The 25,644-nt window shown below is 45.0% G+C and overlaps 2 protein-coding genes and 1 long non-coding RNA gene across 10 annotated transcripts; 2 read left to right on the plus strand and 1 right to left on the minus strand.

Moving 5' to 3' along the window:
• The first annotated feature begins 2,179 nt into the window (after positions 1 to 2,179).
• LOC148394564 (activin receptor type-1-like) lies at positions 2,180 to 17,400 on the plus strand. Of its 2 annotated transcripts, XM_088382342.1 has the most exons (12): positions 2,181 to 2,590; positions 10,227 to 10,300; positions 10,658 to 10,906; positions 11,662 to 11,937; positions 12,210 to 12,473; positions 12,830 to 13,035; positions 14,108 to 14,207; positions 15,061 to 15,207; positions 15,284 to 15,559; positions 16,026 to 16,223; positions 16,299 to 16,429; positions 16,652 to 17,400. In XM_088382342.1, the coding sequence occupies exons 2-12, from the start codon at positions 10,234 to 10,236 to the stop codon at positions 16,784 to 16,786; spliced, it is 2,049 nt and encodes a 682-aa protein (XP_088238468.1). In that variant the 5' UTR covers positions 2,181 to 2,590; positions 10,227 to 10,233; the 3' UTR covers positions 16,787 to 17,400. The 2 variants fall into 2 exon arrangements, with proteins under 2 accessions (XP_088238467.1, XP_088238468.1); XM_088382341.1 differs by having other exon boundaries at positions 2,180 to 2,590; positions 16,026 to 16,429.
• LOC148394565 (uncharacterized) lies at positions 16,654 to 20,104 on the minus strand. The gene is made up of 3 exons (XR_015859749.1): positions 19,861 to 20,104; positions 19,560 to 19,681; positions 16,654 to 17,718 (listed from the first exon to the last, which is right to left on the minus strand). It is a non-coding gene; the product is annotated as an uncharacterized LOC148394565 (long non-coding RNA).
• On the plus strand, positions 18,220 to 25,143 carry acvr1c (activin A receptor type 1C). 7 transcript variants are annotated; one of them, XM_088382349.1, is made up of 9 exons: positions 18,220 to 18,523; positions 20,352 to 20,582; positions 21,669 to 21,911; positions 21,990 to 22,220; positions 22,377 to 22,544; positions 22,628 to 22,784; positions 22,909 to 23,033; positions 23,106 to 23,236; positions 23,352 to 25,143. In XM_088382349.1, exons 1-9 carry the CDS (start codon positions 18,454 to 18,456, stop codon positions 23,475 to 23,477), a joined length of 1,482 nt encoding a protein of 493 aa, XP_088238475.1. In that variant the 5' UTR covers positions 18,220 to 18,453; the 3' UTR covers positions 23,478 to 25,143. The 7 variants fall into 7 exon arrangements, with proteins under 7 accessions (XP_088238475.1, XP_088238470.1, XP_088238474.1 ...); XM_088382344.1 differs by having other exon boundaries at positions 21,990 to 22,544; XM_088382348.1 differs by having other exon boundaries at positions 22,909 to 23,236.
• The last annotated feature ends 501 nt before the right edge of the window (positions 25,144 to 25,644 follow it).

The following is a 25,644-nucleotide window of genomic DNA, read 5'->3' on the forward strand; positions in this document are numbered from 1 at the left end:
ACGTGTTATGACATTCTACTTTAACTGGGTACATCGAGATAACCCTTGACCCCGACTTGTCAACACGACAACATTATGTCAACCTGCTCAACATGCAACCATTTGCATGTTGTTGTGACTCCGAGAACATTTCGCGAAACTGTCTTTTGCCACTTCAATTTCCAGATTTTTTGGGGGCTTTGGCATTGTAATATTTTCCCCCCCCCTTGGCTTACAGAAAAAGCAAAATTTGCCTTAGGGTTCTTTTCCAATTTGCTTTATTTCTCCCGATACCAACCAAGTTTTATGTCACCGTTACCACACGGCTTGAGATAAACATTCCTTTTCTGTTTCGTCACAAACATTCCAAGACACTATGTCTGATCATTGTTTTTTTTTTTTTTTTTACCTTTTATAGATTACCCGGTAACCAGATTTTGACATTGAATATGAACTTTGCACAACTCTGGCTACTGATTAGCAAAACAGCAGAATCAATAAGTACTTTAAACATTTACTCCTTTTGTGGCAGGCCAGCAAAGTTGTCATAACACTTCTATTTATTCTATTCTCATCTGCATATAGATAGCGATGTGGTTTTGATGATGGTGAATGATTTGAATTCAAATGTCGGGATCCAGTTCTCCGTTCAATAGCAATCTGTCCAGTCCCTGAGGTATCAAAGCAGCCCCAAACCATAATGCCACTTTAATCATCCTCCACATATCAAATCATGACAAAAATTCTTATGCGAAGGTTTTGCAAGAGCTCTTCTGTGTTCTCATCGGGTAATGATTCTTGAGAATAGTAAATTTTAAAACTGGAGTGCAAAGGGCAGTTTTAGCTTTGACCAACCACTCCAGTTTCATCACGTTACATAAAACTCAAATTCTCTTTTGGGACCAAATTACACAGAAATGCGGGTATTCTAATACTTTTTAAAAATGTCTTCTTGTGTCTTCAAAAGAAGTGATTGATGCCGCAAATAGGCTGAGATTGATTTCACCCCTCATGCGGTCATCATTTTTTTCCCCCGCAAGGAACTTTGACTGTATTTATTTTTCTGCTGCATATGATGATGGGAACACCATGGATGTGCGTGCTCTTTTGGCCATCATCTGGATAGTCTTGTGTCAGTAGTGTTCTTGTTGGGGTTTATTTGAGTTTTCTGACAGGTCAGTGACATCTTCAAAATGGTACACGGCAGAGACCAGCTGTGAGCTAAAGCAAACAATATCTAGCTTCCACATGAGGTTGTGTGTGTGCACAAATATGCTATTAAACGGTCATGATTAAATCCATAGTATGTGCTGAGGCAATTAGTTTACATTGCGGTTTTTTGTTGGTTTTTTTTGCTCAAAGTGCAACAATAAAAAGCAAAACAATGAGGAACAACAAAATTACAGTTACTACGCCACTCAAAGTAATTGAATGGCTAAAAATACATCAATAAATAAAATAAAAATCAGAATGATTGAATAAATCCAATTTTACTTTATTGTTTGTAATGTTGCTTGCTCCCTGGGCGCAGAGCCTTCTAGATCCGATTAAATGCAACAGCGTCCTCTGGTGAGCACATACACACTTGAAGTCTACTTCGTATTCTAATTGCTTTTGCACTTCTATTTACATTCTGTTGTCCTACACCATTTCACATCCACTTAAACTGCAGGCCAACAAAACACAACTGCATTTGTCATCTATAAGAAGCATGATGCCCTAAATGTAATCAATTTCTAGAGTGCTTTGGATAAACACGATAACAAAGAGCACATTTTAACAATCTTCACAGTCACATTGGTATCCTTTGAGAATAAGAGACTTAAATTATGTAACCTAACGACTCATTTCAGTTTGTTTTAAAAAGTGCAAATCACTTACTTTACTTTGTTTTTTATCTGTTATATGTGATCAGTTTCGTGATATTAGTTTATACCAACTTTATTTCTATATAGTAATTTAAATTTAAATTAGTAAGTTATGATCGTGATAATACAACTCCCTTACGTTTTATTCGAATTCATTATTTACATTCAATCTTTTGAGTTCAGTTCGGTTTTAAATGTTTAGGTAAAATAACTGCTTTTATTTCGAAAACGTTCGTGCGGAATATGTTTTACTTCGAAAGGGTTTTAACGGAAGTCATTCGTGCTCTCTCGCTGTGCATTGTGGGTAACCAAGTCTTTAGCTAACTTCCTGTTTGAGTCGCTCTTGCTTACCACCGTGTCCCCCGTCCTCTCCTCTCCTCCTCCTCTTCCCACTCCCCCCTCCCTCCCTTGCCGCCTTCGTTCTATGTGACTTGAGAACTCCAGACGACTGCAACGTAAAAGGCGAATTGCGTTTTAAAGGCAAAACAAAAATTGTCCGTTGTTTATCCCTTCTACACCGGAGAAGCGAGGTGAAAAGTGAATTTGACGAAGCCGGAGCGAGCGAGTGGACGTGGTTGTGGCGGTTGCGGGAGGGGGAGAAATGTTGGCGCCGCGTCGCCGCCGCAGCGTCTCGGACTTGGGCAAACAGACTGGCTATTGTCGCTGAACGGCTCCAAGAGATGGACGCCTTGGTCCATTCGACAACCCCCTTTTGAAGCACTTTGAGACAAAGCTCCAACGAGGTGAGTACCCCAATGGCGTAGTTTGAGATTATATTTTCCATGTTTGTATGTGGGTGGGAAGTTTTCGGAAAAAGCTTAAAGAATTTTGCCTTACAGAAAGCCTGTAAAAACACGAAGCTTGTTGTCACGTACACACGAACACGACTCGGCATGTTTTTATTTTTTCCCCACATATTTTGAATGAACACCTCAGGCCAAACAACTTAGAAAAACAAGTCTGCTTCATTTGCAGCGTTCTAATTCCATAATGCGGCTTTTTAAAGTTGGCAACAAGTTGCGACTCGCGAGTGCATTGTCATGCAAGCAGATCTCTTTGGGAGGGTCGTTTCTGCGTGATCGTGTGCGTGTGTGTCATCCCACGCTGAGCACTTTTTTTTTTTTTTTTTTTTTTTTTTTTTACATCACAATCGCACAGACCTGCAGGGATGGGGCTGAAGGGGTTTACACCACACTTGGCTCCTCCTATAGATGAAAAATGAATTGATAGGATGTATTTTTGGAGCACAGACCTCATGCATTTTCAACAGGGGTTCCCAACATACCAAAACATCTACAATGCCCTGATTTCTGATGAAAAAGAAAAAAACATGAGGAAGATGCGGGGAAACAACCCCAGACTAAGCTCCTGTCGGCACTGGTTGCCAGTTAATCGGTGATCATAACCAAAATAATCGTAATTCATCAAGAAAAATTCATCAAATTGTACTAATAATATAAAGCCTTAATTGGCAAAGGTTTTGGAACATACAATGTCCAAAATTGACCTACCAGAGGTGCAATTATTAATCAATTAATTGACAAATTAGTAAATTGAATAAATGACATTTTGTTTGACGTTTGACTTAAATCCTCAGGATTTTCCTGATCTGGTTGCCGAGCAATGTCATACCATATAAAGAAATAAACCACCATTCATCTTCCCATATTAGCTGTCACCGCTAAAGTTTGAGGAAACCAGGATTGGCCTGTAGACCCACCAACAAGGACTTCATTTGGGAGGCGTTGATTCTCACTGCAACCGTTCCCAGATAATTGCGCTGCTTAAAAGACGTGTGAACGTCTCACACCCACCGGAGTACTTGAATTGCCTGTTAGCATCATTGCGTCGCCGCGCACCCCCTCCTCTGCGAGCCACCTTCTCCACCTCGGCCAGACAAACACATTAATCAAGTATGTCTGGGGATTACTTGATTGTGTTCATACTTGATTACACATCTGATGTAGTGCTTTTAAGTCTCTGCCAAACAATGTGGATGAGACACTCAAGATCTTTGAAGCTATACTTGAGGGACAACATGTCATCAGTAATGGCTTTAGCTTAAGCGTCGGCCATTTTTTCCCACTTTTAGCTGTTAGTTTTTTTTTTGGATCAATTCCTAGTACTTTGTCAGTTGGAGTTTTACATCGACTGAGCTGACTTGATACGCATCGTCACTCATTGGTTTAGCTTTTTATTATTGCCTACATGCATCATTTAAAGTGAAAACTGATGAGCTTAAACGAGGTATACAGTTAACATTTTGGAGACCTCAAACCAGATCCAGACTGCCAGACAATACAAAGAAAAGTAGAAGTTGAAACAAAAGATGCTAGCTAGTTATCTAGCTGTCTTTTCTAGCTAGCTAGACAAAAAATGAAATCCAGGAGGTCCTCCTTCGACTTCATCAATGTTTTCTTGCGTCTTAGATGAGTTCAACAAGTCGCGGTTTGGTCGCTTCCCATGATTCCATTTGAATAGCGGTTGCCCCCAAGCAAGACATGTAGCGCTTTGACGTGCAAAGGAATCATCAGCCAGAGGCCCTCACAATTAAGGTATTTTTATAAAAAAAATATTTATCTAAGGTGCACAGTTAAATTTCCAGTTCATATGCATATGTGAACCACCGCAAAGATAAACCCAAAAACCCAGATGTTTGAATAGCGTCTCGGTCTTGATGGCCTTCTTCTCACTCTCTCCTGTGAGCTTTCTGAAAATATCTATTGTTCGCAATTAAATCAGCTTCTTTTTTTTTCCAACAAAAGAAATCAGCCCCAGACTGTGACTATTTTGCTTGGTCGATGATCCGCAGACAACAACTTCATAGTCTGCCGCTTGCCGTCTGGGCTCCTCGGCTCGCTGAACGTGAGCCGATGCTAGTCTGATAGCAGGACGTCTGACGGGCTGGGCCGGGCCTGCCGACTCGTCAGACAGGTACCCAGACAATGGAGGAGGGAGGACAGGTTGTTTTCACAGATCCCTGGTTTTGAAATGCTTCCTTTGGTCTGATTGTAGATAGCAAATTAGCGCTAGGCGGAGTTTGGCTTCAGACGTATAAGATAGTAATTAAATCATTTAACTACCACAAGTAGACTGCAGTGTCAGATAGGAACAATGTGCTAATGCTAGTTGGGGAGGCGGGGGTGGAGTGGCCGGGTCCAGAAACCAGAGAATGGTGGGGGTTGGGGTTCTGCCTGCGCATGTGTGAAATCAGGTTACAGACTTTGTCATTAAGAAGGGAAGCGCAGTTATGAGTCCAAGATAGACTTCAAGTCTACGCAAGAGTCTGGAGCTCATCGCTCTTCCACGTCAGTGTGTAGGAGAAGAAGGAGAGACGGCCTTTTTTGGATTGGGAGCCTCGCATGCATCTGGCCGTTGTTTACATTCTGTTTGTGTATACGCTAGATGCTGACTGTGCAGAAAGTTTGCTTCGCGTCGGTGACGGCTGGCATTAAATGAGGAGCGTGGAAACGCAGCATGTGGGTTGAATTGGCTGCACTGTCCAGCTTCTTTTTTTTTTAACAATAGAAGCCTTCTGTCCTCAGTGTTTTTTTTTTTTTTTTTCCAGTATAATTTTAGCCCAAACACATTGCATCAGCCTGAGCTGTCTCGTCGTGCCGCAGTCTTGACAATCAAAGTTGAGAAGCAATGGGGGTGCGAGGAGGGGGGTGCATGGAGATAAAGAGAATCTTCCTCCCCAGTCTGGTCTTGTTTGACTATCTGTCCCTCTGCCGGTGGCTTCGCACAGGCTTATTGATCGTCTCGGTTTCTGTGTTCTTAAATGTGGATAAAGAGTGGCGGGGGAAGGGGGAGCCGAGAGGAGACTGTCTGCTACGAAGCACTCCAACGTGGATGTGCAGTGCCTTTGGCTCCTCTGGTCTGCACTGGAGACACTCCAGGAAGGCTGGCTTCGTGCGTTTGTCCTCTCGCTCAGCTTCTAAGAGGGACCGTGCATGTCTTTGCCCACTTGCTCCATCCCTCTGATTACATTTACAGACCAGAGAAGTCAAGCACTTGGCTTCACTTATTAGATAACTATTTGGTAAGTTGGGAGTTTTGGTATGAGTGGTCTGGGATTGGCTGGAGGACCGGTCCAGATGGGAAAATTCTGAGAATATTTTAGGTATGAGTTGTGGCGATTTTCCGCTAGCGTACCATGTAGCGCAGTCGAGGTTAGCCGATTAATCGACACTCATTTTAATAATCGTGTTTAGAGCCATTGTTTAGCTTAAAATGGTTTAAACACTCCGTTTTCAGTTTCTCAACAGTAATTATGATTTCTGTAGTCCTTTGTGAAGCAAACCGTTTAGATTGCGTTGAATCCCAATTTGCTAAAAAAAAATTCCGATACAGTCGAGTCAGCACGTTTTGAGTCCCATGTTCGATATTGACGCTTTATAGCTGAACTTGAAGTCATCACTTGCAACCATCTTTGGCTAACTGTTGCACTCCAGTCCATTCGGAGTGTTACGAGCATGTGAAAGTCAAAGGTCAGGGCGTAAAGTAAATAAAAGCTGTAAAACCTTTAGATGTTGTGACAAGCTCAGGAGCTACAACGACCCAGTGAACTTTTTTAGCTTGGGAATTCTGGGCCGTAAAAGCCCGCTTTGCGCCGTTGACACTTTTATCGTTTTGTCGCACGCTCGTTTGCCGGGCGGCTGATTATCAACGCAGCGGTCAAGGGGTTGCCTGGTGGGGACCCCCCCAAATGCCCCCCGCCCCCTGTTCTTCAGTCCTTTCCTTAGTTTCCCTCCTTGACAAGGAGACGTTTTGCCAAAAGGTTGCGCCGGAACACAAATCAAGGCGAGGTTTGCTTTTGAGAAGAGCGGCACTCCGGGCCAGGGAGCTCGGCAAAACGTTCTTTTTGGAGTGTTTGTGCATTCCTTCGCCAGCAAAGATTGCGAAGGGCCGTAAAGAGCGTGTTTGAATTGGCGCTTGAAAATGTTTTGATGGCCGTGTGAAAAGTCCAGCTGCCGTGGCGACCACAGCTCGTTAACGGTGTCTTAATCACCGCACCGTATAACCTTTCGATCCGTCTCAAACGACTTTGCGCGTCAGCGAGCTGAGAACCACTCAAAAAAAAAAAACTTACCGTCACTTTTTAAAACCGCTTTGCCAATGTAAACAACGCGAGCGGGATGGAAAACTCATATGATGACATTCCGCACATTGCAAAAACGAAGCAGCTGCTAAGATACTGCCAGGCCTCGGCCGGACTGGGCTTATTCCAAAATCCTTTCCAAGGCCCCGCATAAGGAGCCCTTTTATCCCTATTTGATGAGGCCTTCGTCCAAAAGGTTAATGAGCTTTGCTTGACTTCTTTAGCCACGTTTCTCTCACGCACACAATCGCAGCGGAGGGTCACCGTGGTCATTAGCTAAGTCCGAGTTGCTAGTCAGATACCCTTTTGGACCGAGCGCCGATTTTTCTATTTCAGCCAATTTGGGTCACTTTAAACCAGGGGGTGTCAAGCGGTGGTCAGCGCTCATCTAGTGGTCCGTGGCGGTATTGCAGGTGGTCCGCAAAATCGGAAATTAAAAATAATTGTAACATTTTTAAAAAAATAAAATGGATTTATTATTTAGACATGATTTACTTTCCACCTAATTTTGTGAATTAGTTTCAAAAGTTGAGTAATGGCAACAAATGATCTCAATGTACTGATGAGGAAAACAGTTTAAACATTTTAGATGTAGAAGCAGCTGGACGAGTTTGATGGAACAGATTCTTCCGCTGCCGAGAATCGTAATTGAGCGTGCGTCAGCCAGAGGCCCCGACGTCCGTGAGCTCATTTCCACACGGGCCAATCTTGACAGCCCGCCAATCAAGATCCCCCGGTTCCCGCTTTGCCGCATTGTGACCGAGCAACTGTTCCCGCTCGGCGTTGCGAAGCGGTGACCTCGCAGGACTGCTGAGTTCTCATTATGTTGTAGCGTGGCCGCCAGCCAGAAAAGCAAAGCGCCACAACACTTAGTATCTTCTCGCGTTGGAGACGCGAGGTGACCTAGATGGCGCTGCCCAGAAGGACGTGCTTAAATAGGTTGGCGGGTGTCGGCGCGGATAATTTGTTATCGTCTCGCCGTCGTTGCGGGCTCGACTGTTCGCCATCCGTCTGCGCACGTCGGTCCGCCGTCTGAATCTCCTCGCTGCAGTTTGATGCAGTTTCCTCGCCGGCCGGCTTTTTTTTTTTTGTGCCATGCTGACTGTGCCAGGCTGCCAGCTCCGACGCAGATTGCGCCTCTCGTCTCCCCTCTTTTTTTCTTTGCCAGCGATGACTCAGCAGCTCCTGCAGGGCGTCCAATCCAGCATCCCGACCCCTCCCAAACTCACTGCAACACCATCGCTCGTCATTACCTCCATTTTGCCGGTCTTGCATACACATAACCTAGCATCTATTTTCGCTTTCAAAATATCACTTTGGAGTATTTCAATCTACCACTTGATATGGGATGACTTGGAAAGGCCCTTCCTACCTTCCGTAGGGAACATTGAAAAACCTGCAAGCGTTCAACAGGAGTCAAAGCAAACACATTTTACATGCTGGCAATAAAAATGTCTTTCTGCTCCTCCTTTGTACTCTTCAATCTGTAGCCAAACGTGTTAAAACACACAAAATGTCCCAAGTTGTTCGAGTCAGCAAAAAAAAAAAAAAAGTTTTCAATGTTGTTATCACATTCCGAGTGTCCATTTGATGCCTCTCTTAAAATAACATCTTGTTTGGAATAAACATCCAATTGTCTGATCTGAATCTTCAACGGCGTCAAAATTTTTTTCCGGCAGGTTCCCTCCGGCGGGTTTCTGCTCGGTAACGATGAAAGACGCGTCGACGAGAACACACCCACGGCTTCCCCGTCACATTTTCAACACAGCCCGACCGGAGAACTCAATAATAGACGTCTCCGCACGCACATTTACGCAAACTCCGAGAGCTTTAGCGTAGCAACATGCTAACTCATTGAAAAAAAGCTATTGTATTCTCAATGCTCCATTAATGTTTTTTTTTCCCCCTTTGCGAAATGTAAAGCAAAAGCGCAGCAAATCATTACGTGTGCTAATCAAGGCCAATAAGTGACGCCTTCGGCGTTTTGTTCACTTAGCTGAGTGAGGTGAGTTCCAGATGAATCAGCTGTGAGTGAGTCACTATTCGCTGCATGGCCATGACGCGTCCCAATTCTGAAAATCCCAACGTTAAAACCTGCCATCGCCCCATGAGCCTTACAAAATACTTGCCAGACATTGTCGAGTGTGAAATCTCACACCCCCGTCTCGCTTTGTGGAATGCCCTGACACGTGAGCGCCAGGCAGCTCGCCTTGTTACAGCTCGCATGATATCACCAAAAAAAATGCAGTTTTTACTGACAGCAGGAAAAGACGCAATGATGCGACATATAACAATCAAAATGGAAATATTCATGATGACGTTTGACATGATTGCAGCGCCAGACAGCCGTCACAAACGTGTCCCCCCTCCCACCCCGGGTACTGACACCAGACACCTCTTTGTCCCACCTCCCTCCCTCCCTGTGCGGCTGCTCCCAATTCTCTGCCCCTGCTCTGACCCACTGTCCCCCGGTTGCCCCCTGGCTATACCTCGCTTTACACCTCCCCATTGAGCACCCCCCCCCCCCCCCCCCCCCCCGGTCAGACCGATTATCCCCGTTTTGTACTCTGATTAAAGGAGCAGCATGTGGCCTGCGTGAGTGGCCCACTGTTAGCTAAGCTAATGTTAACATGACGTACTTAATCATTTATGTCTGGGAGGTTGCTGCAAAAGCTTGGAGCAGGTGGGTTTTGTATTGTGTCATTACGAAAATGTTTTGAGAGACAGGGTTGCGACGTGGAGCGGAAGGAGGAACAAACAAGTGTCCGCCCGCCCGCCTTCTACCGACGTTACTACAGCCGCATTAAAAATTGAAGGATTAGACCGTCTGCAGCCCTCCAAAGAGGACAGACACTATTTGGGCACCCACGCTAATTCTCCCCACAGTGCTCGCCTCCTCCTCTCACGTCTGTCTGCCCCCCCCACCACGCACGCACACACACACACACACACACACACGCCCGTCCCTCCAACACACATGCATCAACACACACACTTATGCACCAGGACCCAGGCAGCCAATAAGCAAGCACCAGTCTCCCCATTGCTTGCCACTCATGCCTTGTTGCCAGGACAACAGCGAGGCACGAGTCCCACTTTACATTTTTGAAACTTGGTTTTGACTCTTGCCGAATAAACACCAGAGCGCGTCCCGCTGCAAACTGCCTGTCGAAAGTGACGCTTCCTGACACCGTCTTGTCACGAGGCCTCCGAAAATGTTCTCGTGTATTTTGGACACCGGTAGTAAAGGTTGTGTTTGTGTCTCCCCAAACATGCAGGTCGAAAATGACAGCCGGCTACATGTTTCTTTTGATTGTGATCCTTTTGGTCCCTCCCTGCACAAGCTTGGAAGGTAAGGATGTCCCCTCTCCTCTTTTACAGTTTTTCACCTCAGATTGAAGGACCCGGGGGGGGCTTCTGGATTAACGGGCATGATCCCCTTGTATTTAGCTAACTATAGACACTGGGTTTGTCAGACAAAACACAGAGGCAGCCTCCATGTCTGTCTGAGTGGCCCTCGAGCAGCTTGCACGCACAGACTGATCATTCAAGCACGTCTCCCCCCTTCTCCCTCCCGACTCCGTCTAATCCGCTGTCTCGCAGTTATTTTCGACAACTGCAGTGGTGCGCACATTTCCGATGCGGCGAAAACAGTGGTTTTTTTTCTGTCAAAGCCAATGAAACAATAAAATGTCTGTCGTCCGTACAGCCGAAGGCGACACCAGGCGCTCGCAGTGCTTGTGCGACGGGTCGTCCTGCGGCGGAGGCAACCGCTGTTTTGGCCTGCGGTGCTTCACCTCGGTGTCCTTGCTCAACGGGACTCGGGAGTTTCGGAAGGGATGCATTGTGGGTAGTGAAGAAGGAAAGTGCGCTACGCCGCCGACTCCCGAGTTGGTGGTGGAGTGCTGCTACGGAGATCTGTGCAACATGAACCTGTCTCTGCAGCAGCATGTTAAAGGTGAGCTGGAAAATTGCATCTGATTGATCGGCCAATAGTAGATCGGCCAAAATCGCCTAAAAGATTCATGTCATGACATTTGACAGATTTTTACTGCCAAAATGATCTAAAACAGTCCGCCTTTAACTTTACTATGGTAAGTTATGAGGCACCAAAAAATCGTTAATTGATTCATTTGTTTTTAAGTTAATAAGCCGATTAATCGGTTATTGGAACGTTACAAAACAATTGAAGGATGCCTGGGCCGCTTTGTCACTTATTTTGAACACTTTTTCGCTTTCTGTCAAAGGTGACACAGCAAATAGTTTAGTTTTTCCTCTTTTTCTGGGGTGGCCCTTAGCCCCTCATCCACTAGAGTAGAGCCACCCCTGCCCAGCGAAGACTTACACATTTAAAACCAAAATAAGGCTAATTGCAGGATTTTAGTTATTCATGTGCTCACAAACCAGACCTTGACTCAGACAGAAGAAAATGGAGAAAAAGCCTGAATTATCTGTATGATCTCTTCGCAGAATTATCTGCATTCATGAAGTTGTGAATAGTGAATAGGCAGGCGGGCGGGGGCTCACTGTAATAAAATAGCTGTAATCCGTTGAGACGACCAAGGTGGGTGTTTGCGTTTTAAATAGAAAAGTATCTCCGATAAAAAGCTCCGATCCCTTGTCATGTCTAATTGAATGCCGGTTAGGATAATAGAAGAGTGATGATATTGCGCTAATGGCCGCTCTGCCTTTCTCTCGGCTCGCACCCATCAGACGCGGAAGCGTCCGCCGGCAGACCGGCCCTCCGGGAGCAGGAGTGCATATGCGAGGGCGCCACCTGCCAGCCCCATCGGCGCTGCGCCGGCCAACATTGTTTCTCCTCGCTCACGGTGGAGGACGGCGCCACCGCCGTCCAACAGAAGGGCTGCCTGAGGGACGATGACGTGGGCCGGGCCACCTGCGCCGAGCCGCCCTCGCCAGCCCGCGTCGTCAAGTGCTGCCAAGGCCATCTGTGCAACATGAACGTCACGCTGCAAGCTCCGGGGAAAGGTACCTTTCATTTATTACAATGGTTATGATTAAATAAGCACTTGTAAAATATTTTGTTTAGATAAAATAATTAAATTTTCATAAATTGCATTTTTTATAATTAAATTATTAACAAATAGTTAAAAAATATAATTAAACAATCACGTGTAAAATATTTTGTTTTCATAAAATAAATGGGATTTTTTTTAAAATTGCATAATTTATAGTTAAGATGAAATAAATATTGGTAAATTTAACGTATTTGAACAAACCCTGGATGAATCTTTTTCCAGAGGAAGTGAAGCCCCTGGCCAAAGAGAAGCACGAGTGCGTGTGCGAGGGCAGCTCGTGCGCCACGGGGAACCGCTGCATGGGCAGCCAGTGTTTCTCCTCCCTGACCGTCAACGGCGGCTCTCTGATGTACCAGAAAGGTTGCTTTAATGTCTACGAGCAGAGCACCATGACCTGCAAGACGCCGCCTTCCAGAGACCAGATTGTGGAATGCTGCTTCGGCCACCTGTGCAACCTCAACAGCACCGTCCAGCTTCCCGTCAAAGGTGTTCTACTACGTTTCTCGCGACATGAGGAAAAATATACCACGGGAGCAAAATGACGGCGACCCTGAGTAGTGGGGGGGGCTTGACTATTTATTACTTAGTCATGCCCCCCACACTGTCTTGTCTGCTTGCTGACATTATCTTGAGGCTAGAAGCCACCTGGGGAGTGTGAGCGAGACAGAGAGCTAAATTCAGCTCGACGGTGTCCTGCTGTCTTCCTCCCACGGCGCATGAGATGAGCTTCACTTGATAGCTCACTTCATGCAACTAAGATTAGTTTGATGCTGTGGAAAAGCCCTGCAGTCACTCCTTTCATGTTGTTTAATTCCAATTTTTCTTCTCCCCCCTCCCGGCAGCCGACGAGCTCTCCAACTACAGCGTGACCATGCTAGCCGTCGTCATCGTGGCGCCCATCCTGGTTCTGATCATCCTGTCGGCCATCGCCATCCTGGTGTTCCGACGCATCTACCACAACCAGATGGAGAGATTGACATCACGGGATGCCGAATACGGAACCATCGACGGTCTCATTGCGTCCAACGTGGGGGAGAGCACGCTGGCGGTGAGTCGCAATGATGCGTCCATGTCGAGTAATATTTTCAATCCCTCATGTTTATAAAATTCCAGCACAAGATTAAAACATAGATTAAGCCGTGTTGTGCAACAACCCCAGTCTTGTTTGTGTACGCCGACTTGAGAGAGAGACTCTCTGTTCTCGGCGAGAAAAACCCCATTCGACGCTTGTTTTCCTTCTCTGGGTCATTTTTACTGTCTGCGCTCGGAATGTTCTCTCCCAGCCGGCAAATTGGGAGCTTTAGCACAGCGCCGTTTATGTTTTGAGGTTTCACTAAACAGATCCAGAGTTTAGGCGGAGTCATGCGGTCGCACAGGCCGGCGCTTTCACCCCCCCTGTCCCGTAACTTTGTCTCCTTCTTTCACAGCCAAATAAAGAGCGCGCTAATAAATATCTTGCCAATGTGCCAACAAGTCCATTGCGTAGTTGAAATCTTGCGATAATAAAACATTATTATTAATCATCTACCTCACTAACATCTGCACGTATTGATTCACATCCTTGAATGCAGACAACTCCCATTTCCACTTTTTAATCTAACTCGTATCTTGCGGTACCATCATGAGCCAAACCATTATTATTTAGAGCCTATAAACGATTTTATTTTAAAGCCACAATCTTCCGTCTTGTAATTCCAGTTGACTCGCAGACAGCGCATCCATAATAAATCTGTTAATACGAGGCATCGGCCTCCTATGTTGTATTCTTTCTTCCCTCTTTGTCTCCTGCTTTGGTTTGTCTTCAGCTGCCGACTCAGCACTGCCCTCCCGTGGCGGTGCCAGGTACTATATATGTCTTGTTGCCCAGCTAAAAATAAAAGGCTTAGCAGAGTCTCGCCTTGTTTTGCAGCTTGGCTCAGGGATTAGTTGGAATGTCCAGCAGCCACAACACCTGAAAGGGGAAAAAAAAAAAAAAAGAGGCTGGGGATGTACTTCTCTTGTTTTTACAATAGAGGGCGCCCTCTCTTCACGCGCATACATCTTCTGACTTCCCATTTAACCTCATACTCAAATCTCTTCTTTTCTCTCAATTTTTTATGTCTTTTTTTTTTCATTCCCAGGATCTTCTGGATCACTCGTGCACTTCGGGAAGCGGCTCCGGCCTTCCGTTCCTGGTTCAGAGGACGGTGGCTCGACAAATCACTCTCAACGAGTGTGTGGGTGAGTGTCCACCCCACTCCAAGCGAGCAAGTATTGTTATTGACATTAGGTCTGCGCCAGAATATGCAGCCCCGCTCATTCATTTTAATGAGACCTTCGTGTCAGCACAATGGGGGGGGGAGGGCTCTCCACACACACACATGAAAAAGTACAAGAGAAGCCTCACAACTGTTAAAAAATCGATAATGGATATGCTTTTTGCCCGCAGCAGTCCCCCGTACATTTTTCCCCCAAGGTTTAAATCTCCATAAGAAGGAACAAACTGTGCATCTCATACAATTCTAAACGCGCCGTCTGCTTCTTACATGCATCAAAATCGCACGGCTTGCAACAAGAACAAAGGCCAGTGTCTAGGTGACAGGCCATTGTTGTTGTTGCAATGATGAGTAAAAGAAGCAGAAATCAACCGCTGAAGCAATACGACCCCCCGACACTCTCCATGTTGAACATTAGTGTCTCACAGCTGACGCGGTTGGATTCGCTCAGAAGAGTTAAAGCACGCACGTACTCCGGGCATGGTTATTGCCTTCTTGGAAGTCATAAAACACATCGAGAGCACATCAAATTAGGGCCGGACATTCGAATCGACATTGCAGTGTAGTAGAATGCAATTTCCTAAAGCACAAAAGTTATTATATGGGGAAAAAAAGCAAATTTTTGTCATGTACATGTAGTACTAAAACAGACCTGTGAGAGGCAGCATGGTGCATAAAAGCCCTTTTTTACCTACCAAACAAAAGACATTTTTATACTGTCTTCCATTTTTATTCATCTAAAAACCCATAAAAATCGAAACTGGATTAAACTAGAGAGCCAACATCATTTCCTAATTTCCATCTTTGGCTCATGCCAGGCAAGGGCCGTTACGGCGAAGTGTGGCGAGGCCATTGGCAAGGAGAGAGTGTTGCCGTGAAGATCTTCTCGTCCCGAGACGAGAAGTCCTGGTTCCGAGAAACCGAGATCTATAACACGGTGCTGCTGAGACACGAAAACATCCTTGGTAGGTCGCCGATGACAATCATCAATCAACCCTGCTCGACCGTCTTGAAGACTTCTCGTGTTCTCCTCCCCTCCAGGCTTCATCGCTTCCGACATGACGTCCCGCAACTCCAGCACGCAGCTTTGGCTCATCACCCACTACCACGAAATGGGCTCCCTGTACGACTACCTGCAGCTGAGCACGCTGGACGCGTGCGGCTGCCTGCGCATGGCGCTCTCCATCGCCAGCGGCCTGGCCCATCTGCACGTGGAGATCTTCGGCACCCAGGGCAAGCCGGCCATCGCCCACCGGGACCTCAAGAGCAAGAACATCCTGGTGAAAATAAACGGCCAGTGTTGCATCGCCGACCTCGGTAAGAAGAAGACAATTTTTTTTCTTCAAGGTCTCCATTTGTTTATTTGATGAGCCTGGAAGAGTCTCAAATCCAGACTCACTGATCACATGACCATTTTAGCTTTGCGAGGTTGCTCTGACTCAGGACATTTTAACCCCTGAGGAGCCCAAGCTCCGATAACGTGATTTTGTTTACCGCGTGCAGCGAAGGAAATAAATCTAATGTGGTTCCTCTCGTCTTTCTGCTTAAGGCTCATTTGCTCCTAATTTAAGAGAAACAAGCAGCGCTTAATGTTCCTCCTGTGCTTTGGCTGTAAACACATTCGGAAGTGCACTTAATCTAACACCAATGTTCCATTTGTTCCATAAAGAAGCTCAGCAGGTTGATTTGTGATGAGCTCCTCCCACGTGAATGACATCAGATGATGTCAATCTGGGCGAGATGTTCTACATCCTGTTGACAAAAGCCGCTTGTTGTCTTCAAGGTTTGGCCGTCATGCATTTCCAAGACACCAACGAGCTGGATGTGGGCAACAATCCCAAAGTAGGCACCAAACGCTACATGGCTCCCGAGGTGCTGGATGACTCCATCCAGATGGACTGCTTTGAGTCCTACAAGAGGGTGGACATCTGGGCCCTAGGCCTCGTTCTGTGGGAGATCGCCAGGAGGACTGTCAGCAATGGTGCGTCTTCTCGGTGTCCAGCAAGAACCACACGTTGCTTCATTTGTGAGCGTCTCACACGTGCTCTCCCCATAGGCATCGTTGAGGACTACAAGCCTCCTTTCCACGACGTGGTTCCAAGCGATCCCAGTTTTGAGGATATGAAGAAAGTGGTCTGTGTGGACCAGCAGAGGCCCAACATACCCAACAGATGGTTCTCGGACCCGGTGAGTCATTCCAGAACATAAAAACACTCTCGTGATTAACCATGTTCTTTATTAATAAAACCTTCAAAATAAAGTGAGCTTGACCTATTTCTAAATGTTCAATGAAACTTTAATTTCTTCGAAAAAAGTTAGCTTGATGCTAACATGTAATGTGAAACATCATAGACAGGGTAAATGATCTTAGCATTGATATTAATATGACTATAATATTTTTTTCCCCAGACTTTAATCTCAATGGCAAAGCTGATGAAGGAGTGCTGGTACCAGAACCCGTCGGCCCGACTGACGGCGCTACGCATCAAAAAGACTTTGACAAAGATCAACAGCTCCTTTGACAAAATGAAAACAGACATTTAAGCGTACCTGGCGCCCCGTCACAGGCGCTACAGTACTTCCCGGATGAACACGCCCAGCCCCTTCAGCGTGCCCTTATAGCGGCACGGCCCTGTATTTATTTTCAAAGACACATTTTGGCATCCAAAGATGGCTGAGCGAGCTCTTGGGAACCGGACATTCAATATGAAGCAATCTGGGGGCTAGATTTTTGCTGTTAACCTGGATGTTAGTGCTTTGGTTTTTGCGCCTGAGTTTGGAGAAGAGGTCGCATCGAGTAATTTTTTTTCTTTTTTTCTTGGCTTTGTTTGTTAGCCTTGTTGCAAAAAAAAGCGTCCATCACTCTTCCAATGTCAGCAGTCCTTCAAACAGGTGTATAGTTCTCAATCCCTTCCTTTTGTTTGTCTTAGTTGTGCACAACACAAGAATATCTGCTAGGTGATGCTGAGGTTAGCCATCTCCTTCACCCTTAATGGAGGCCTGTACTCTTAAATTTGCCTTTATACCGTCTTAATGTGCATTGTCAAGTTCAAGAAGTCAAACTTCAACCTTTTTTTTTTTTTTATTTTATTTTTTTTATTTCGTTAACATTTTATATCGGCTAGTGGTTTCTATTAATTAAATAGAAAACAAGTATATGACCTGTCTGATTTGTCTTGACGCTTTGCTCATTTCAACTTTCACAAATTATTTCCCTCAATGTGTCAGGAAAAGCGAACATACAGAACTCAACGACGCGGAATGGAAGCTGAATCTGACAAGAGTTTCGAGGCCAGTAATGGCCAGCCGCCATCAACATATGCATCAGCAGCTGTTTGGACTTTTGACCGTCATCACATTCAGTGTCATTTAATCCATTATGCTCCCACATGCCTCGCTCAGAAAACCCTGTGCCCGCCTTTTCCGTCGAGCTCTTTTAGTGCGCGCCGGTGCGTATCTTCTGCTGAAATTACCTGCTGAATAAGCAAAAAAAAAAAAAACTGGATGATTGCTTTTTACAAGGTGACACACATTGCCTTAACACTAGATAAACACAAGCAGCCACTTTAAATGCATTTCTAACGGCGCTCGTAAGAACTCTTCCAGTGCCATCTCCATTTTTTATCGCCGAGTTAAAATGTCTTAACACACAAACATATTGTACGTGGTGTCCAAATATAGTATGTCTATTGCATTTAATGAGCTGTAACGGGTTGCTAGGAAACACATGTTCACAGTTAGATGTGCACCCCCCACCACCTCAAAAAAAAAAATCACAGCTTTTGCTTTAAAACAAATTCTGTTTTTTATATAACTATATAGATATAGATTTTTTTTTTTTTTACCAAAACTACCAATATTAGTTTTATAAAAAAAAAAAAAATTCAAAATATTTTTTAGGGGTGTTGCATGTTCCAAATAGAGCAGTCAATCAAGTGGCCACATCCACACAAACACATGGTTGTGTGTGTGTGCGTGTGTGTGTGCGGACTTCACATGTCTCCATCAGTGGTGTGAGTTTGTGTAATCCTCTTACTTTCTCTCCCTGCAGGGGAGGGCTGCAAAGCTCTCGCTCATTGCGTCGCACACTTTCCTCCTCTCATTAGTGTGTGTGTGTGTGTGTGTGTCCGTGTGTGTCTCAATGTGTACGTGCCGACCGCGTGGAGTGAGCAGAACAGCAGTGTGAGAAGGGAGCCCATGCGGTCCTTGCTATGACTCGACCCGCCGAGCAGATCCTTCACACGGTGTGGATTTTGCTGTGTGTGGCGCAGCTGACTGCAGGTACCACACACACACAAACACACACACGCTGGAGGGCACCATGTCTTTTTTTTTTTTTAGTGTGTATGACTCACGTACAAGCATGACCTCTTTGCTTTACTGTCTTAAACCATTAAGTGTTTCAAAAGTAACAATCGCCTTGGATCGGTGTACCTAATGTTGTGTCCTGTGAATCGACGGCACTCTACTGTACACCAGAGGATTTGTTATTTTGCTTTTACTGTAGCTGAACGGAACATTCATCAATATTTAACATAAGTTACCCGATGTCGACTGAGAGTCACTAGTGCGTTTTTCCTCAACTGACACTGACAGCAGTGCTACTGTTGGCAAGAGCGTTTAATTGGAAACCTTCAAGTGAGAGGTTATCGGTGTCAAGGAAGTGGAATATCTTTGCCATTTGAAGATTGACTAATTGACAGTTTCATATTTGAATATATATACACCCATCTACCCATCGTCTGCATATATATATATATATATATATAGATAGATAGATAGATAGATAGATAGATAGATAGATAGATAGATAGATAGATAGATAGATAGATAGATAGATAGATAGATAGATAGATAGATATGTTTATTTATTTATTTATAATTACTAATTAAATCAATCTACCAGTACACAGTTTTGTCCTACTACCAAGACACAAATAAACCTCACACGTTCCCATTCCATATCTGACTAGCTCGTTCCATTCAGTTTAATAACCCTGTCAGTCTCACATCTTTCATTTTCTTTAATTGTTTACTTGCTATTGACCTGAGTTGTTGCCTGGCAACCGTCGGATGGATTTTGATGAGTTTTTGAACTCCTTTGGGCAAATGAAATACAATTCAAAGCTGATGAGGTCAAACCACAGAATTAGAAGAAGTGACGTTTGCATTTTTGTGTGTTGGATTCTTTGCATATCGCCAGCATGTTTCAAATAGACACGCGTGTGCTGCAAAAATGGTTGCAAATTTCAAGCTGTCAATTTGAATACAAACGAATACTTTCATACGGTACGTGACGCGTTTGGTTATCTTCTACCTTGGACCAATCAGATGCAAACTCAAATGTGCACTGCTATCCAATAGGAGAAGCGTATGTAGGTCAGGGGTCACCACACACAACAGCCAGCCTCCAAGAACCACGAGGAGTAGTCTGCTGGCCTGTTGGAAAAATATATCACCAGTAATGGGAAATCGTGATTTTCTAGGAATGTGGTAGCAGGGATCATTCTAACTTAAGCAGAGAGCAACAGAAAATAAGTGTTCATTTAGCAAAAGTAAGATAAAATTCTTTTTTTGTGAAATTTGCCAATTTCAATATCGCAATATTTAACACTCACGTCGCACGTCGGATGTTTTTCCAACATCGAGTTGCTCAAATTTGAAACTTCTACCGAATCATTCATTGCTTCATTGAACATGTCCAGTTGAATGAAATAAAAATGCGTCCATCACGGGCGGGACTTGTCAAACAAAGCCTGACAGCAGCTCCAAGCGGAACATGAGATTAGGCGGGTGTTAAACTAAGAGGCATTACTTGTGTTCCTCCGCAGCAGCAGCAGCAGCAGCAGCAGCCAACACCGCCGCCGCTTTACACGACCGCCGTTGCGTAACAGGTCTGCTTCCCAGCAAGAGCCAACAAAAAAACCCAACATAAAAATAACAATACATATTCAGTGTTATAAATAAACTCAACAAAACAAAATTGAATCCCCCCCAAAAAATGGACACGAATGCGCTTCAAATTGACCCAAGTTTGTTTGTTTGTTTATTTATTTATTTGCCTTTTTTGTCAGATCCTGCTTGCGATTGTTCCCCGTTTTTCTCGCAGGTCTCAAATGCGTGTGCCAGCTGTGCGACAGCCAAGTATGCGAGACGTCGGGCGACGGCGCCTGCTGGAACTCGGTAATGCTGGTGGACGGCCGAGAGGAGACCCTCAAATCGTGTCTGTCGCCGTCCCAGATGAGAGGTCAGGTCTTCTGCTATAGCTCCCCCAACGTCTCCAAGAGGAACTGCTGCTTCAGCGACTTCTGTAACAACGAGACGTTGCGTTTACAGCCCGGTACGTTCGCGACCATCACTACGAGACGTTATTGTAAGGGAACAAGAATATAATTATTTTATTCATTATATACTTTTTTTAAAAATAATTGGTCAATTAATCGGGTATTGAGATTTTCCGCCAATTACTGGAATCGGCCTGCGAAAAATCTGTAAGGGTCAGACCTTACCAAAAACGTCCACTTAAGTGAAAAGGGGAACTAAACACAAGACATTTTCTGATTATAAACAATGCTCAAATTGAATCACTGCTATGCATTCAATAGAAAATCAGATGTTGTGACGTACTGCCCTTGCTGCCGGACAAAAATTGCGACTGTCAACACATATTTACAGATGTCGCTTGCGTCTGCTGCGGCAAAAATATCGCTAGATAATAAATTGCTTATGGTGGTTTGTTGGCGTCCTTGCCCGGGAAGTCAATCGCTGCGGGATTTCCCACTCATTGTGGCCCCGGCGAGACGAGCTTGATGCTGATCCCACTTAGATCCTGTGACATAACAGCGCTGGCACAGGCTGGGCGACTGTGTTTAGAACCATCTCTCTCACACGCACACACACGAACACACACACACACACACACACACACACACACACACACACACACACACACACACACACACACACACATCTATTAATAAAACTGTCCAAGTGAATGGTCGATGATGGTTGAAAGGGATTAATTTCACCTGCACTTAGACAAAAGCAACCAATAGAAACTGATTGGATTAGTTTTTACCCAAGGTTGGGTTCATTATTTTGGACCCAGTTGATTGGGTTGAAGATCTTGGGCTGAAGTGGCAGTGGTGTTTGAGTACTGAAGTTAATGTGGTTTTAATGTAAACGTATCAAACCTGTTCTAAACACTAATCTTGGAATTAACATACTTAAAGTCATTAACTCGGACAAAGGTACATCTAGATTTTCCAACACATGAGCGTGTTGGACAGCAGCTTGTTTAGTATTTAGGTAAAAGGCTGAAAATGTGTTGGGAAACTGTGATGGAGTTCAAGTGCACGTTGGGCCATCAGCACGTTTTAGCACGTGTTTTGGCTATCGCTAAACTTGCCTTGCCTTTGGTGGACAGAGAGGCCTTTGGAAAGCGGCGACAGCAGCCGGCTGCAGTTGGTCGCTGTGATCGTGGTGCCCTCTTGCCTGCTATGCATTGGCGTCGCGCTGGGAGCGTTGCTGGTGCAGCGCCAGCACTGCGTCTACGGCCGGGCACGCAAACACGAGCCGGAGGAAGCCCTTGATGAGCACATGCTCATGTCTCCCGAGAAATGTCTCAAAGACCTCATCTACGACATGAGCACCTCCGGCTCGGGATCGGGTAAGCTTCTCTTACAAAATTCGTCTTGACTTGAGGTGTTTTGATTTTAGTTCTAAATTTTTTGTTTGTTTTCATCAGGGCTTCCGCTGCTGGTGCAGCGAACGATAGCCCGGACCATCGTTCTTCAGGAGAGCATCGGGAAAGGCCGCTTCGGTGAGGTTTGGAGAGGAAAGTGGCGAGGGGAAGACGTGGCTGTCAAGATCTTCTCCTCAAGGGACGAGAGGTCCTGGTTCCGCGAGGCCGAGATTTATCAGACAGTCATGCTCAGACATGACAACATCCTGGGCTTCATTGCGGCTGACAACAAAGGTAGTGTCTGGCTCCCTCTCGTGGCATGTGAAATTTTTCATTTTCATAAACACTTCAATAAGCAACTGCATGGTGGTTATGATGATGGAGTTTGGAGAGCTAAAATTAAAAATAGCTGCTGGCTTTCTATTGCTCACGTACGTCTGTGTGTTCCAGATAACGGCTCGTGGACACAACTGTGGTTGGTGTCGGAGTACCACGAGCACGGCTCGTTGTTCGATTACCTCAACCGGTACACCGTGTCGGTGGAGAGCATGGTAGTCATCGCTCTGTCTGTAGCTGGCGGTCTGGCTCATCTCCACATGGAGATCGTTGGCACACAGGGTAAGTCTAGCTAGCTAGCTATCCACGCAAATTTACCGTACAAACACATATACATATCTGTACATGTTCCGGTCTGTCTGCAGGGAAGCCAGCCATCGCGCACAGAGACCTGAAGTCGAAGAACGTCTTGGTGAAGAAGAACGGCACGGCGGTCATCGCCGATTTGGGCTTGGCCGTAAAACACGACTCTGGCACCAACAGCATAGATATCCCCACCAACCATCGAGTTGGAACCAAGAGGTTGGCCATACGTCAGTGAACAGGCACTTTTACAACAGTATTCAGTCAAGAAAATGGATGGATGGAATTTTGCTTCATCTTTAACTCCCAGAAGAATAAAGCCAAGTCCTGTTGTCTTCTGCAGGTACATGTCTCCTGAAATCTTGGACGAGAGCATCAATATGAGCAACTTTGAGTCGTTCAAGCGGGCTGATATCTACGCGTTGGGTCTTGTGTTTTGGGAACTGGCCAGGAGATGTTCAGTCAGAGGTGCCGTGCTTTCTGCCATTGTCACATTCAACTTTTCCTTGTCAAACATCAATGGGAAATATTTTCACGCAGGACTTCACGAGGATTTCCAGCTGCCTTACTATGATCTGGTGCCTTCAGATCCGTCTGTGGATGACATGAGGAAGGTGGTGTGCGAGCAAAAACTACGACCAAACATTCCAAATCAGTGGCAGAGTTGTGAGGTGAGATTTGTGCTCCTTCTGTACATCCCTTTGCTGCCACAAGATGGCGCCAAATCCCTAACTCAATTGAACAGCTGTGCTTAATGTCTGTCTCTGTACTGTGTTGACAAGCTAGGCTCTGCGCATGATGGGCAAGCTAATGAGGGAGTGCTGGTACGCCAACCCCGCCGCCCGCCTCACCGCCCTGCGCGTCAAGAAGACCGCCGCCCAGCTGTCGACCATCAGAGACGTCAAAGAGTAGAAACATTTCTCAGCCCCGCGACGACTTAGCCATGCTTGACCGGGACCACCCTAGGAAGGTACCGTCCCGAGCCCACATTTTTCAGAATACAACCCAAGAGAGGTTGCTATCGGTGCCAAAGGATAGAATGAGATGCCTGTGGCATCTTAGCAACACTGTTGTGGAGATTAGAACCAAACAGGTAGAATAGAAACATGACAATGTATAAACCTTTGCTACCTCGCGTATTGAAGTGCCGGAAGATTGCTCCTTGTCGCCTTGTTGTGCCAACACGGTCTTGTAGCCAACGCGGTGTTGCAAAAGGTTAGTGTGCTACTCGCCAAGACAGCCATACTTCCTTTTAAATGGCACACCTCGGACAATGTGTATGTTTTTCGCTAAGGATCTGTCATGAGGTGTGTTATATTTTGCACCCCAAGTCAACAGGGGGCAGCAGTGATCCAGCGCCCCTAGTTTTTACTTAATACTACTGTCCGTAAGAGTTGATTTACAGTGGAACCTCTAATGGTTGAACACAATATTTTTCACAGCTCAGAACAACATCCAATTTGTTTAAAAAAAATAAAGATTTAAATCTACCTCATTAAACCGCTAAACTCTCTCAAATGAAAATGAATATGTACTGTAAATTTAAGACACCACAGAAAAGAGTCTTAACAACCCCACCTAATTTGTTCCATCAGGAAAAAAAGGCTATAGTGGTTCAACGCTAATCCCTGATCGAAAACAATGACGGAATATGTTCTCGATATGTAGCCTTCTTGGCATGCTAGCTCACTATTGCCTCTTGAGGAGCATAGTGGAATTACAAGACAAGTTGGCCTCAACATTAGTGAAGAATGTAAAAAAAAATAATTGTCATCATATTGTTCATTTTGTGTTTCTTAAGATTTATATACAAATGTTAAAAAGATTATACACAGTTGTAAGCATTCCGCTGCCCAAAGGTGCCGAATGCTAATTTTTGGGACATACCGACGGCTCATCCACGAATGTGAAATGTATGGATTTTTCCACTTTGTGATTTTATTTGAACTGTCAAAAACCAAAGTTGCCTGAACACCTGACAGATGTTATTTGGAATCGGGAAAACATCGCGCTTTAGGAGAGCAACAGGTGTGTTGCAGAAGGGAAAGTGCACACTGTTACTTGTGTGTTTTTGGACTTGGATATTGAACTTGAATCTTTGAGATGATTGTGGTCCACATCACGTTGAGCCATCCATTTTTGTGCACTCGTGTTTGATAATGGAGGAACAGGACAGAAATGTAGCAAATGTAAGCAAATTTTTTTTTGCAGCTTTTGGTCAAAGTAGCCTGATAAAGAAATGCAAACGCATTATTGACAAATGCACTTTATTTGTTTTATTTTTTTTGGCTTGATTTTCAATCATTCCTAACAAAGCTTTAAAAACTTCCATTGTGTCATATGTGCTTTTCCAGGAGAGTCAAATTAATTTTAAAATGGAGTGATTTTTTTTTAACACCACCAATAACGGAACACCAAGACTGTTGTGTTCATCTTTAAGGTTTTCAAAGTACTCACGAACGTATCGTTTAGATTTGACTGCTGTAATAGTCTTTCCTGTGCATAATTGTATTGTCGCTTTTATTTTGCACTATTTATTGAAAGCGAGCCAATAAAGTTTTTTGGTGAGTGATGAATATATGGTCCTTTTTTGATTGAACATTACATAAAGCTTTGAGCAATTGCATGTGGGTCAAAAAATTACCTTTGGATTATTATCAGCCGTGACTCATTTTCGTTTTTCTGTTTTCTTAGCAAGTTTATGACGTGAGGATGTCCGTTAGACAGGAAGCCGTGCAGCAGTCACTAATTGAGTCAAGGAGCTCAAATGTGGTTTCAGTTGCTGTTCATGGGAAGCAATATTTCCATTCATTTTAAAAACTTTTTTTCTTTTTTTTTCACGACACAGCATAAGCGGCTTGGTGGGGCACTGGGTAGCACGTCCGCCTCACAGTTAGGAAGGTGCGGGTTCGATTCCACCTCCGGCCCTCCCCGTGTGGAGTTTGCATGTTCTCCCCGGCCCCGCGTGGGTTTTCTCCGGGCACTCCGGTTTCCTCCCACATCCCAAAAACATGCATTGTAGGCCGATTGATCACTCCGAATTGTCCCTAGGTGTGAGTGCGAATGGTTGTTTGTCTCT

Source organism: Syngnathus floridae, chromosome 8, assembly GCF_059516105.1.
Source record: "Syngnathus floridae isolate MCC-2025c chromosome 8, RoL_Sflo_1.0, whole genome shotgun sequence".
Taxonomy (NCBI): Eukaryota; Metazoa; Chordata; class Actinopteri; order Syngnathiformes; family Syngnathidae; genus Syngnathus; species Syngnathus floridae.

Excerpts from the sequence above, each read along its gene's own strand:
- LOC148394564 (XM_088382341.1), top strand. The coding sequence starts at position 10,234 with ATGACAGCCGGCTACATGTTTCTTTTGATTGTGATCCTTTTGGTCCCT. Across the intron at positions 12,474-12,829 it reads CGTCCAGCTTCCCGTCAAAG|CCGACGAGCTCTCCAACTAC; the intron begins GTGTTCTACTAC and ends CCCTCCCGGCAG. Across the intron at positions 14,208-15,060 it reads CACTCTCAACGAGTGTGTGG|GCAAGGGCCGTTACGGCGAA; the intron begins GTGAGTGTCCAC and ends GGCTCATGCCAG.
- acvr1c (XM_088382343.1), top strand. The coding sequence starts at position 18,454 with ATGACTCGACCCGCCGAGCAGATCCTTCACACGGTGTGGATTTTGCTG. Across the intron at positions 21,912-21,989 it reads CACCTCCGGCTCGGGATCGG|GGCTTCCGCTGCTGGTGCAG; the intron begins GTAAGCTTCTCT and ends TGTTTTCATCAG. Across the intron at positions 22,545-22,627 it reads GGAGATCGTTGGCACACAGG|GGAAGCCAGCCATCGCGCAC; the intron begins GTAAGTCTAGCT and ends GTCTGTCTGCAG.